Source organism: Loxodonta africana, chromosome 13 (assembly GCF_030014295.1).
Source record: "Loxodonta africana isolate mLoxAfr1 chromosome 13, mLoxAfr1.hap2, whole genome shotgun sequence".
NCBI lineage: Eukaryota > Metazoa > Chordata > Mammalia > Proboscidea > Elephantidae > Loxodonta > Loxodonta africana.
This window is the reverse complement of record NC_087354.1, coordinates 50,494,557-50,508,612: the sequence shown is the minus strand read 5'-3', so window position 1 is coordinate 50,508,612 and position 14,056 is coordinate 50,494,557. Positions and strand designations below refer to the sequence as shown.

Sequence of the window (14,056 nt, the reverse complement as noted above, 5' to 3'; positions counted from 1 at the left end):
CAAGGCACAGTGGTCAAAGGGTGAGGGGTGGGGGTGGGCCTGGGATTCAGAGCGGCCTATGGCTCTGTGTAGGTCCCTGCCCTGCTCTGGGACTTGGTTTCCTCATCTGTGCAATGAATAGAAAACTCCCTGATTGTTCAAAGGTCACTGCAGAGGAGACCCTCCCTCTCTTGGCTCCAGGAATTTGGAGACTGGGGGCTTCTTTCCCAGATGCTGGCAGCTTTCAGAGGAAGGGAGAGAAAGGCAGTTCTGTCTGTGCCTGCCCCTGAGGCGGGTGGGGTGCGTGGCTGGTGGGCTGGGGTCTCCGTAAGTCCACCTCCCCATTCCCATGATGACCTCATCCCTCCATCCCAGAGTTCGAACTGTAATGGGGCTCCTGGGGGTGCCGAGGGGAAAGTGTGGCCACCTTCCTGCTCTCCCATCTTTGCAGCCTTTCCTGGAAATCTGGCCCCTGCAGTCGGACTGGCTCCCCGGCCCACCTGTGGGGGCTGCGGCGCAGGCCAGCACACATGCAGGCCAGCAGGCACAGGAGGCCCAGGCAGACGCCCACGATGATGCCTGTGACTGAGTGCACGTCCAAGGGGTCTGGCAGGGGAGAGCAGGGGGCACAGCAGGTCAAAGACAGGAGGGGGTACCGAGTCTCAGACACTCCCAGTCTTCTGATGCATGCCCTGATAGGACAACAACTCCCTCTCCCTCCTCCATCTGCCCTCTCTGCCAGACATCCAGACATTGTGCCTTCCCCATCAAACTGGCCTTTCAAAGAAACACAGCCTTTCCTGCCCACCAGGACTGTGCGGCCACACGGGGTCCCATGCTCAGAAGGGCCCTGTACTTAGTTTAATGTTCTGCTGCCACCAGCTTGAAATTCTTGATGATTTTTTTTTTTAATTTTTGTTGTGCTTTAAGTGAAAGTTTGGAAACCCTTGGTTCACAGTGGTTAAGTGCTACGGCTGTTAACCAAGCAGTCGGCAGTTCAAATCTGCCAGGCGCTCCTTGGAAACTCTATGGGGCAGTTCTACTCTGCCCTATAGGGTCACTATGAGTCAGAATCGACTCAATGGCACTGGGTTTGTTTTTTTGGGGGAAGTGAAAGTTTACAAATACAGTCAGTCTCTCATACAAAAATTTATATACACCTTACTATATACTCCTAGTTGCTCTCCCCCTAATGAGACAGCACACTTCTTCTCTCCACCCTGTATTTCCATGTCCATTCAGCCACCTTCTGTCTTGACAATGTTTTAATGAAATGAAGGGACCCCAAATTTTCATTTTGCACTGGGCCCTGCAAATTATGTAGCTGGTCCTGCTGCTTGCCTCCATCCCATAAAGCTCGTCACCTCACTAAGCCAATCCTCCAGTCAAATCAGTCTCCCAAAGAAACTGGAACCCCTTCAGGAAGGTCTCCAAACCAAACCAACCAAAACCCCATTGCTGTCAAGTTGATTCCTACTCATAGTGACCCTATAGGACAGAGTAGAACTGCCCTGTAGGGTTTCCAAGGAGCGGCTAGTGGATTTGAACTGCTGAGTTTTTGATCAGCAACAGAGCTCTTAACTACTATGCCACCAGGGCTTACCAACTAAGCCAGTCCCTCATAAACCTGGCCTCCCATTCAAATCATCACTCATCCACATCAACGTCCCCTTCAAATTCTCCTTCTCCCCACCAAACCAGGAGGGCAGCTGCCCAGAGCAACAAAAAGATAATTGTACCCAGAGGCAGGGGCTTGGAAGAGATGGCTTTGGCGGGTTGGAAGCATCCAAGTCAACTCCAGGGGCGTCTCTAGTGGCCTCTAGGGACCCAGGGTGGACCCCACTCTGTCCTCCCTGCCCTTGTACCTGAGAGCTTCTCCTGGAGAGTGATCACATCCTGCAGGCCAGAGAAGGGCCCAGGCCCCACCTCCGTGCGTGCCCCCATCTTGAAGAAGTACCTAGTGTCGCTTTCTAGGCCATGTACCTCAGCACTGAAGATGTTTCCTGGGGAAGTGGCAGCAGGGAGAGCAGGGTTGGTGGATAGGCTAGGGGTGGGATGCAGGGATGGACAGGGAAGCAGGACTGAGAATTGCTGCTGTCCCCCCACCCCTCCCTCGCCCCACTCAGGTAGCAGCAACTCCCTACTGTTCTACTCCTCCCAGCCCCTAAAACAAACCTCAGTGGCACTCTCACTGCTAATCCAGTCGCTGGGGGAGTTGGGAAGGGGAAAAGAGGGTGGAGAAGCTCCTGCTTAGATGCCCTGTGGGTGGGTGAGCTGGAGCGGGAGCCCTCACCCTCTGTGGTGACCAGGGTCCACTGGTGCTCGGGCTGGGTGTGGTTGTTACTGTATAGGATCAGGTATTCCACAATCTCTCCGTTGGGTTCCGTGGGGGGGCACCAGTGCAGCCGGACGGTGGACGGCGTCAGGGGGCTTAGGCGCAGGTCTGACGGGGGCGTGGAGGGCCCTGAGGTGCAGGGGTGGAGATGGAAGAGGCAGGGTCACTGTGAGCCCTGGCTCTGTGGCAGCTGGTAGACTGAGCAGGAGGACACGGTCTCCCTCCATTCCCCTTCAGTGAACAAACCACAAACCCTCAAGGGTCATGCAAAGATGACATCTGGAATTTCTGGAAAACAGTAGGGGGAGAAAGGGCTTTACCACGATCCCTATCCTTTCAGAAACGCTTTTCCACTCAGCTCTGCCCAATCCTTGGAGCACAGCTCCTCAGACTTCCACACCCAAATACTTCTAAGAGTTGGGGAGACTGTTCTGGAATTCTGGGGGCCTGGGGGGCAGAGCTCAAAAATTTTTGGAAGGCTCACATTTTACTTTTAACTCTCCTACTATGTTTGCACCTATTCCATAGTAAAGTTTAATATTAATAATGTTTTAATATTACTTATCATTTCAAATTCCAATTTTCCCCCAGGAAATCTTCAAGTAAAATTGGTTGTACATGAGGATGTCCTACGTAGCTTTTGTCTACGCCCACCCCAGGCACAGGCTTCCACAGACTCACGGGAATCTTGGTTGGAGAAGTACCACTGCAGAAGGGTCTGTGTTTCATTTTAAGAGAAAAAGTGAATCCTGGGAGGTGGGCAGGGGAGATGGCTGAGGAAGGTGAGAGGTAGGGACCCAAAGTGACTGGTGACTAGAGAAGGGACTCCGAGGTTCAAGGGTGTAATGGGTCTCAGGGCTCTAAGGCATAACAGAGCCACAACATCACGGGCCACCAGGAACCCTCTTTGACCCCAGGTGAGTCTCCACTTTTCAGGCTCCAGGCTCCTTGTCTGCAAACGGAGAGGAACAACCCTCCTCTAGTAGCACCAACAGTTGAGCTGGAGATCCTGTGACATAAAGCCTCCTTTCGGAATGCATCAGGTCTCCCTAAAGTCCCTGTGCAGTTTTAAACCATAACAGTTGAGGTTACAGGTGGGTGAGAAACAATTGATAAGTATTTTTTGAAAGCTAATTCATGAGACCTGAGGGCCTCCCCCACCACACACCCTGCACGCCACACGCATCTTCCTATTTCAGCTCCTGGGACAGAGGACGACCATCTTCTGTCGACTGAGAAGGTAAACAGTCTTCAGACTAGCAGAACCCAAGAACTTCTGCTGTGAGAAGAAAATTCCATCTGTCCTGTGAAGTGCCATTTCTAGATGGTTCTTATGGATCCAAGAGCCAGGTTTGCAGAGTGAATGGTCCCATCTTCTTTTACAGATAAGGCCACTGAGGCCCTGGATGGGGAAGGGACCTGCCCATAGTCTCCCTGTGTGTCAGGGACAGGATGGGGACCAGAATGAGAATCTAAGACTCTTGCCTCCCCCACCTGGCCTTGTCAGTGAAGTCTTGCCACAGCCTTTTAAGAAGCCACTCACCTAAATCCCATGTCATCAACACTCTTACAGGTAAATGGTTAAGACCAGCACAAGGGCTGTTCTATACAAATGCAAAGCAAATGACAAACACTTACTGCTTCTGAGGGATGTTTCAGAGAAGAGAGCTGCTGGAGAGAGAAGGAGTTGGGTAAAAGATAGGTTGGTGGCCAAGGGGCCAAAGGTCCACTCACGGTCAGGCAGGGTGGAGCGCTCTACCACAGAGCCAAAAGGCCCATCCATGTCTACACCGTGGGACTGTACTGCAAATTCGTATTTGGTGAATGGCTTCAGCCCGCCGATGAGAATGTCTTCACCGGAGCTGTTGAGGCAAGGAATGGTGACTAGTGCTTTCAGCCCATTGACCCAGCAGAGTAAACTCCTTCGAATCTACCGTGTTGTCCCAGCCCCAGCTCCACCCGATTCTGGAAACTGAAACTGCTCCCTGGCATGGGGCCCACTCACACCCACCGAGAAGCCCTACAGCGAGGTCTGGTACCGCTGGTCCATGTCTACTCACAAAGCCAGGCTCCTCCTCCAGGCCCCCTTCCTGGATTAATCCAAGCTATTCCCTACCCAAGGAACCGGTCTCTGATGTAGCTTCCCCTTGGCTTAACCTTGCTTTGGCTGCAACTATATACTTCTGTTGCTTTTGCAGTGATCCCCTGCCAGAGCCGCAGCTCCTCAGGGCAGGAGCTCTGTCTTCCCATCTGTCTGGGGGCTCTCAGGGTAGGGCTGGGCTGTCTCGTCCCCATCACACTGGGAGCCCCCCGAGGTTGGAGAATAGGTCCGTCTTGTATCTTGTTCTCCAAGGGTTGAGTATAAGGCTCTCTTGTGAGGGGATGGGATAGATGGACAGTCCTTTTCTACCTGTTACCATCAGGCCAGACAGCAAGGAAGCAGACCCTGTGCAGACCCTTGATGTGCCCCCAGTGTCAGAGGTGAACAGTGAAATGTCCCCCTCCCCACAGCCACCTGCTTCCCTATCCCCACCTCCACCTACTCCTCCTCCCCGCTTACAGCATCAGTGCCTCTCCCCCACCTGGTGTAATAGGTGACCAAGGAGGCATTCCTGAGTCCCCAAGGGCTGAAGCGCACTGTGTAGTTGACAATCTTGACTGTGGTGAAGTCTGGCTTTTTCCACCGAAGCCAAATGGACGTGGAGCTGTTTGACTCTGCGTGGACGTGGGCAGGTGGCAAGGGTGGCCCCCTCTGGATGGGGAGGTCTGGAAGGTGAAGAGTGTGGGAAGGGCGAGAGGCCAGTCACCCTTACATATGTACAGTGGTTAACTCTCCCCAAGACACCTTCCCCTACTCTGTCCCTTCTGATCCTGTGAGTTGGGTGGCATCATTCCCACTCCATAGATGAGGAAACTGAGGTTTCCAAGAATTTAAGAGACTTTTGCCAAGGCCGTACATATAGCAGACCATGAAACACTAGTATGTAAGAACGTGGTAGAAAGAAGTAGCAATCATGGTAGTTAAGAGCATAGACTCTGGAGCCAGATTGCCTTGGTTCAAATTCCAGCTCTGTCACTTACTAGCTGTGTGACCTTGAACAAGTTACTTAAACTCTCTGTGCCCCCATCCCTATTCTGTAGAGTGGGGCTGATAATAGTACCTACCTCATAGGATTGTTATGAGTAATAAATTAGTATTTGTGAAGTAGACAGAAAAGTGTCTGGCATACAGAAAGTACTCTGTGATAAGTATTTATTATATACACATAAAATCAAATAAACTCCATGAGTGCAGGTACCTTTTTTTTGTTGTTCACCACTAAATTCCCAGAACAGAGCTGGCACGTAGTAGACAGTAAATATTTGCTGAACGAATGAATGAACAAACTAGAATTAGAACCCAGGTTTCTTGGCTCCTGGTTGAATGCTCCTTCCACTAAGCCACATGGTTAAAAGTCAGCCTGGGGAGTTAGGGACAAGGGAGTGTCATGATGGTCAGCCAAGGTGTCCCATACAGGGCCACAAGCCATGAACTGCAGTGGACAGACTTCTGTCTGGGAACCAGGAGTCCTGGTTCTAGTCTCAGCTCCGTGTGACCTTGGATGAGTCCCTTTACCTCTCTGAGCCCTTGTGTCCTGGTGGGCCACATAGGGACACTCTCCCTGCTTATCATCCAGAGTTGAGTGATAATATGATAGACAAGGTGATACGGGTAAAGATGTTTTAAAAAATTGTTTTAAGGCCAAACTTGGGGTCAGGAGTCACTGATCCACCAAGGGGCCTCTCTCTGTCCAAACCTTTCAAATGAGCACCTGCTCACAGACAACGAACATATGGTAACAGGCCTAAAAGTGTACTAACTGGAGCTTTGTATGGAGCTTCTCTACAACAGAGGCTGTCTGGAGCTACAGAGGACTACAGACACTAGGAGAATAGGTTTGAGGGTTGGGCTGAGGCTAGCAGAATGCCTCAGAGCAGAGGGAGAAGCAGCAGCACACAGACCCCTGACCTGAGCCCCAGGCTGCCTTGCCCCCAGCCACCCTCACCTGGCGTGGGAGCCTTCTCCGTCTTGCCCTTCCACACCGCTGCATAGCCATCCTCATGCTTGTTGAATGCCACGAGCTTCACCTCGTACAGCTGGCCAGGAACTAGGGAAAGTCACAGGGTCGCTCACTGGCTAGATGGACCTCTAGGGTCACTCCCCGGCCCCAGAGAGACTTCCTGCATTTAGCTTGGCCCCTTGTCTGCCTCGGCCCTTCCTCCTCCCCCCAGCCCTCCTCACCTAGCTGGGTCAGCTCATACTGCTTCACTTTCTTCTTGAGCCGGACAGGCCCCACATCCCAAGCCTGGTCTCCACGGCCCCCTGGGGGGCTCTCGCCATTGGCCTCCTCCTCGGCCCCCACCTCCCGCCAGTACAGTTTGTAGCCAGAGATCTGGGCAGGGTGAGGGGGTGGCTGCCATGACACCACCAGGGACTCCATCCTTGCCCGCACCTTCAACTCTGCAGGGGCAAACGGGACTGCAGGCAGATGTGTCAGGTGGGAAAAAGGGTACCCAGAGTGGGAGACAAAGGGAAGGGGGCCAGGGATGAGAGCGGGGAGGAGGCAGGAGGAAGCAAAAAGCAGGAAGACACTCGTTCAGTGAGATCCTTGCCAGCGTCCCCCCAACCCATCAGTATTCAGTCACTCAAGCACCCTAAGTGCCAGGCAGACCAGGTCTACAGTGACCCCACTGTTGTACAAGCACAGAGTGCTGGGGATACAGGTGTTGCCTGGGCATTGACAAAGAACACCTGGGGCAGGCTTACAGTACTTGGCCCAGAGCAGGGCTCTATATGAATAGAATGAACAAATGTATAGATACTGTCAGGGAGGGGGTTTAGGGGATGCTGAGGCTGGAAAGAGGGGTGCAGCCAGAGCGGAGAGCTCGCGAGTGTCAGACACTGTTCTGAACGCTTTGCCTGTGTATTTTAACATGATTCTCACTACTCTATAAAAGAGCTAAAATTCTATCATCCCCATCTGACAGATAAGAAAACTGAGGCTCAGAGAAGTTAAGTAACTTTCCCACGGCCACAGGTAGTATGTGCACCAGGTTTTGTATTCAGCTCCAGTCTGTATTAATCGTTCTACTATACGGCCTCTCAATGAAAACAACAATCATAATAACCATAATACAGTGGGCTTTTATTCTGTACTAAGCACTTTGTTCACATTATATCATTAATCTTTGCTCCCTCCCTTGAAGTAGATGAAGACTCAGAGTTGTGAATGGTTTGTCCAAGATCACACAATAGATAGAAGAAGGCAGACTTGAGACGGCCATTGGCCTCTGTGCCCCGGCCTCCCTCATTTGGTGTCATGGATTGAATTATGTGCTCCCAAAAATGTGTGTATCAATTTGGCTGGGCCATGATTTCCAGTATTGTGTGATTTTCCTATATGTTGTAAATCCTGCCTCTATGATGTTAATGAAGGAGCATGGGCAGCAGTTGTGTTACTGAGGCAGGACTCATTCTACAAGACTGGATTGTGTCTGGAGGCAATCTCTAGAGATACAAAAGAAAGAAGCAAGCAGAGAGACGAGGGGACCTCACACCACCAAGAAAGCAGTGCTGGGAGCAGAGCGTGTTCTTTGGACCTGGAGTCCCTGCGCAGAGAAGCACTTAGTCCAGGGGAACATTGATGAGAAGGCCTACAGAGAGAGAAAGCCTTCCCCTGGAGCTGACGTCCTGACTTTGGGCTTTTAGCCTACTTTACTGTGAGGAAATTTCTCTTTGTTAAAGCCATGTACTTGTGGTATTTCTGTTATAGCAGCACTAGATGACTAAGACACCTGGCAAGCAGTGGGGAGCCATGGCATGTATCTGACAGAGGGGGATGGTGGGGCGCTGGGTACTAAGGCACACATACACCCACACAGTCACTCACACCACTCGCCCTGTCCCCGTGACCCCGTACCGTGGCTCTGGTTGTGCATACTGGGCACCCTATGCTGGGTCCACTGGGAGGGAGTCCCATAGCCTGCGCCTGTGCCAGCCGAGATCCGTACTCGATACACCTTGTTGGGCTGAAGCGAGTTCAGCGTAAGCTCTGTCTGATTCCCTGGCACCTCAGTGGAGAAAATCTGATCTGCTGGGAGAGGAAAGAGGGCTGCCGGATGGCCACCTGAGGACCATGGCCCCTAGACTCCCTCCACCAACTCCTCCACTTCACATCCTAGTTCCTCTGCGTCCACCGGAGCCTGAGGTCCTCTCAGCACTGACTGTGCAGACACCACAGCACTCAATTTCCTTTGACTCTCCCCACCCAGCTCAGGTCCCCAGCCGCTGTAACCAACCCTTCACATGAATGATTCCCGACCATGGGAAGCCTGCACCCTGTCCCCACTCACCTTCCTTTCCCAAACCATACTCTATCTTGTACTTCACCACGTGCCCATTGCTCAGGCCAGGAGGCAGGGGCAGCCACGCCACCCTGATGTCCGAGGGGCTGGGGCTGGACAGGGAGAGCTGGGGTGCTGCGCCGGGGACTAAGACAGAGAACATCAGCATAAGCCTGGACTTGGAAGGTGAGGTCCTGGGGCGGTTTGTCCTAGTCACACAGCAAGTCATTAGCAGGACCAAGACCAGGATCTGAGAGAGTAAGGGGGCTTTTCAGGGGAGCCCCATGCTGGAGGATGAGGGGACTGGGCCCCAGAGATTCCCAAAGTCCTGGTGTGATGTTGCTTGTGTGAGGAGAGGGCATCCCTTCAACCTGAAGCTAGAGCAAGATTTGGGGCACAGTCTTCCACATACAATGGGTTAATGTCACCAGCCCCTACCCTGACATGGGTGTTGGGGAGAAGGGGTATAGGATATAAGGAAGCACAAGACCTGGGCTTGAACCTCAGCTGTGCTATAACCTTGGGCAAGTCACTCTCCTCGTTTGGGCCTCAGTAAATTGGGAAGAAGAATCCTTACCCACACCCTTAAGAGTACAAAATACGACACGAGGCAGGTAAAGGCACCTTGGTGTGCACTAGTAAAAAGAAGCCAGACCACCATCCCCAGGGGATTCTCTGGGCAGGTCAGAACCTACCGTCATCCAGTGTGTGGACCAGCACTGGGGCTGAGGTGCGGCTGGCCCCCAGCTGGGAGTATGCCACTACATAGAATTCGTAGTCGGTGTTGGGCTCCAGGTCTCGAACTTGTAGCTCTGTGGTGTCATTGTTCACTGCAAACTGGTACTCCACATTGTCTATGCCTGGGATGGTGACATACGGGGCAAGGGGACTGTCACCCAGTCACCAGCCAGCAGGAAGCTTTCTAGGTATCCCTCAGATTGTGCCAGCCTCTGGAGTAGTCTGTTTTAGCTAAACCATCCCAGATAATCTCCTGAGCGAGAGCATGTAAACTCCCCTGGCTTCTAGTTCCACTGTATTAATTCCTTTGCCGGTTAGGAAGTTCTTTGTGACCTTTCATTAAAGTGACTGTTGCTGAAGTCAGAAAGCAGGGGTGGGAGGTGGCTCCTGAGATCCCCTGGCATTTCCTCTGGGAGGAGAAGCACCCTCTCCCTCCTCCCTCAAAAATGTAGCTGAGGAGAAAATGTGCCACACGTGGGTTCCTCCAGCACCAGGCGGAAGAACCATGGCCTAGTCTATTTCTCCTAGGATCCAACCCTATCCCACTCCATCACAAAGGCACCCACCAGTAAACCCTTCAGTCGCCCAACCTGCATCCCTTCCCAGCTCCCACTGCCCCAGGGACGTACCCCGTGCCTTCTGGTAGTGGAGGGAGAAGCCGATGATCTGCTCGCTGTGCAGCTCGGGCCGCTCCCAGGCCACGAGCACCGCGGAGCTGCTCAGCGGCGTGGCCGTGACCCGCGTGGGCGCGCTGGGCAGCCCTTCGCGCACCACCACCGCCAGAGGCGCGGCGGCGCACGCTGTGCCCGCGCCGTTCTCCGCCACACACTGGTAGTAGCCGGCGTCCTGCAGGCCGATCTGGGTGATGACCAAGCTTCCGCCGCCGCCCTGCACCTTGACGCGCCCGTTGGGCCGCAGGGGCGCCCCGTCGTGCAGCCAGCGCAGCGCTGGCCGCGGTTCCCCAGACGCGCGGCACACGAAGCGCGCAGTGCTCGCTCGCGTCCGCGACAGCGCTTCTGGGGCCTGCGAGATGACCGGGGCCGCTGGGGACGGCACGGGGACGCTGACCGTGGGCTCCAGCCACCAGGAGCTCCGCCCTCCCCCAATACCCCAGCCTCGCCCGCCGGGGCGACCCTCATTCCCTTCCAATCACTCCGACTTCTCCCTGATTCACCCCTCCCCAAAATACTCCAGTTCAGCGCAGATCTACCCTCCTCCCCCCACCCCCCGCCATTTACCCCTGTCCCACACTGACCAATCTCCTCCTCTCCCTAATAGACCCCAAGCTTAAAAAAAAAAAAAATTTTTTTTTCCTCAGCCTCCCCTACATTATACCCCACCTCCGCCCAGATCTAACCCCACTGCCTGAATAAACTCACCTCTTTTCCCCCTCCCCTCCAATGACGCCCCAACACCCCCCCACCCCTGTTCCCCCGTTATCCCAGCCCTATCCCTGTTTTCTTAGCACCACCCAGACCACGCCTCTATCTCCCCCAATTAACTAGATCCCACCCTGACCACTCTCTCGTCCTCCAATATCTCAGTCCCACCCAGACAAACCCTCCCCACCCCAATCATCTGAAATGCGTCCTAAATCACCCTACTCTTCCCTTCCCGACTCAACTCCTCCCATTCCATCCCCTAATCTCCTCCCACCACCTCCCCTTCCCCAATTACCCAGTCTCATCCCCTTCAAAGCATCCTTACTAGGGACTCCCCTGTGAGCCAGGCCTCCCTAACCGTACCTCCATTCCCTTCCACCCCCAGGATCACCCCTCAGTCCTACTAACACACTCTCCCCTCAGCCCTAGCTAGCCCGCCTCAACCCCGTCCCCTCCCCACCCTCACGCCTCAGGGCCCCCACTTGACCGCCTGCCTCACCCAGCACGCGGAGCTCAGCAGCCGCAGTGGCGAAGTCGCGAGTGCGGGGCTTGTTGGCGCGGCAGACGTAGACGCCAGAATGCCGGGGCTGCGCGCTGGCGATCAGTAGGTTGGTGCGGCCCAAGACAATGACATCGGTGGAGATGGGCTTCCCATCTGGGGGAGGAAAGGGGGACAGCTGCGGCGCTTGGGACTGCCCGTCCCTCCACTCTCCGGAGGAGCTCCAAGCCCCTGTACACACAGGTTAAGTAAACACAAAGTCCCGGGTTGGAATCTCGGTTTATCCACCTGTTTAGCCTGGGACTTCTCTGAGCCCTAGCGTCTCCACCTGTAGAATGGGGAGATAGTCCCTAGCCTGAAGAGCTGCTGTGAGGGTGAAAAGAATCAGGTCTGTGAGAATCCCTGTCACAGTGCCAGGCACATCATACTTGCTCTGTACACAAGTCAGTTATTACTGTTATCATTATTGTCAAGTTCATTTCTCTCCAGAAGGACATACTCCTCCCCTAGAGCCACAGCCCAGTACATGATGGTAATATCTGACCAGGACCTAAGATTTGAATACCTGCAGGAACTTTTATCTTGATGTATAATGAAAAACATTTAAGAAACCCCTGTCTTCTGGACATGAACAGAATATCCAGAGAAGAAAGACAAATGGCCAAGAAACACAGAACAGCGATCACCCTCACTAGCAAAGAAATCAAAGCACAGGTGCCACTTCTCGTCTGTCAAATTGGGAGTTTTTAAAAGTCATTTGCACTGCTGGTGAAGGGGCAGCTGCTGACGGGGCTGTAAAGGGGCTCCCCCTGGACCTTGAAACCAGTGATTCCACTTGTGGGAACCTGTCCTGGGAGATGATCAGAATTACAGGCAAGAATTTGTGAACAAGGACAATCACTGCAGCATTAACTGGATTGGTGGACAACTGGAAAGGGCTTGAAAATCCAACATCAAATGCTGGGATTATTATTAAAAAAAAAAAAGTTTTTTTTTTTTAATTCATTTCTGAAGACATTTTAAAGATGAGAAAATATTGCTGATATACTGTTGGATGAAAATAGAATTCAGAACTGTAAATTCGGTATGCTGTCAATAAACCTACTGCCGTCGAGGGGAAATATGCAAACGCATTTAAGAATGTGGAAGAAAACACATTTGTATGTTAACAGTTTTTATGTCCGGGTGGTGGCTTATTTTCTGGCTTCTGTCTTTTCCTAGTTTTCTACAATGAACACGTATGGCTTTTGCAGTCAGGAAAAAACAATAACAACAAAAGAATGCTGCACTTCCTCAACTTAGTAAAGTAGGTGGCTGGAAGGGGAAGAGTGCCTGGGGTCAGGAATGCTGTCCTTTTCCAGCCCTCCTTTTCCCAGTCTCTAGGAAAGCCTTAGCGGTTTCTCCCAGTGAGTTCCCAGGAAGGACCTCGGTGTCAGGATGGTCCAGGCGAGCAATCCTCCAACCTTTACGGTGTGCACAAATCACAGAATCCCAGGGGATCTTGTTAAGATGCAGACGCCTGGGGCAGGGCCTGAGCTTCTGCATTTCTAACTAGCGGCAGGTCGCAAGTCCCAGGACCCACTTTCAGTAACAAGGACCTCGGGCAATTGTTAAACCTTGCGATTCCTGGGTCACAACTCTCCAGGGGCCAAGGGAGGGAGCCTACAGTTTTAACAAGCTCCCTAGGTGATTCTGATGGCCGGTCTGGATTTGAGAAACATTGATATTAGGACTTCTGGGCGACATTACAGGCTTACCCCAATAATAGTCAGATGGCCTGCTGGCCCCTGGGATCCCACTAACTAGGCAAGTGTCACAAATCCCTTGAGGTGATGCAGGTGGGGGAGGCACAAAGATACTAGCACTCTTCTATTTCATCAGTTCAGTGTATATATATATATATATATATATATATATATATATATATATATATATATATATGTACTCTCTTTTGAATGTAGAGACTTATAACAAGGAGGCAGTGGAGGGTGATAGAATGAGCCAGGGAAGAAGGGTAAAGAGAGCTGGGTTCAAGACCTGTGTCTGCCATTAATTTGGGACGAAACCAAAAACCAAACCTGTCGCCATCAAGCTGATTCTGATTCATGGTGACCTCGTGTGTAACAGAGTAGAACTGCTCCATAGAGTTTTCTTGGCTGTAATCTTTATAAAGGAGCCCTAGCGTTTTTTTTAGTGGCACGGTGGTTAAGAGCCCTGCTGCTAACCAAAAGGTCAGCAGTTTGAGTTCCACCAGCTGCTCCTTGGAAACCCTATAGCGCAGTTTCACTCTGTCCTATGGGGTCGCTATGACCCTATAGCGCAGTTCCACTCTGTCCTGTGGGGTCGCTATGACCCCATAGCGCAGTTCCACTCTGTCCTATAGAGTCGCTATGACCCTAGCGCAGTTCCACTCTGTCCTGTAGGGGTCGCTATGAGTCAGAATCGACTGGATGGCAATGGTTTGGTTTGGAACCTTTACAGAAGCAGATCTCCAGGGCTTTCCTCCGCGGCACCACTGAGTAGGATCGAACCACCAACCTTTAGGTGAGTAGTTGATCACAAACCACTTGTACCACCCAGGTGTCTTAATTTGGACAAATCACTTCTCATCGGCAAATGGAAACAATAATCCTTGCCTTCCTTCCTCACAGGACTGCAAGGAGTGTTGTACCTGAAACATAAGGCTCTGAAGTTTGGGTGGTGGCTCTGTCACCTGCCTCTCTGAAAGTCAGCTTCCTT

The 14,056-nt window shown here is 52.5% G+C and overlaps 1 protein-coding gene across 1 annotated transcript in view; it reads right to left on the bottom strand.

The window, feature by feature from the left end:
- The window catches only part of IGDCC4 (immunoglobulin superfamily DCC subclass member 4), a 37,732-nt gene that overhangs the window by 2,613 nt on the left and 21,063 nt on the right, over nucleotides 1–14,056 (bottom strand). The window contains exons 6-17 of the mRNA XM_064267390.1: nucleotides 11,318–11,473; nucleotides 10,066–10,479; nucleotides 9,394–9,558; nucleotides 8,708–8,845; nucleotides 8,275–8,445; nucleotides 6,597–6,833; nucleotides 6,361–6,462; nucleotides 4,897–5,080; nucleotides 4,049–4,176; nucleotides 2,273–2,443; nucleotides 1,845–1,982; nucleotides 480–585 (exon numbers count right to left, since the gene is read on the bottom strand). Coding sequence (XP_064123460.1) covers nucleotides 480–585; nucleotides 1,845–1,982; nucleotides 2,273–2,443; nucleotides 4,049–4,176; nucleotides 4,897–5,080; nucleotides 6,361–6,462; nucleotides 6,597–6,833; nucleotides 8,275–8,445; nucleotides 8,708–8,845; nucleotides 9,394–9,558; nucleotides 10,066–10,479; nucleotides 11,318–11,473 — 2,110 coding nt within the window. The remainder of the gene's footprint in view (nucleotides 1–479; nucleotides 586–1,844; nucleotides 1,983–2,272; nucleotides 2,444–4,048; nucleotides 4,177–4,896; nucleotides 5,081–6,360; nucleotides 6,463–6,596; nucleotides 6,834–8,274; nucleotides 8,446–8,707; nucleotides 8,846–9,393; nucleotides 9,559–10,065; nucleotides 10,480–11,317; nucleotides 11,474–14,056) is intronic.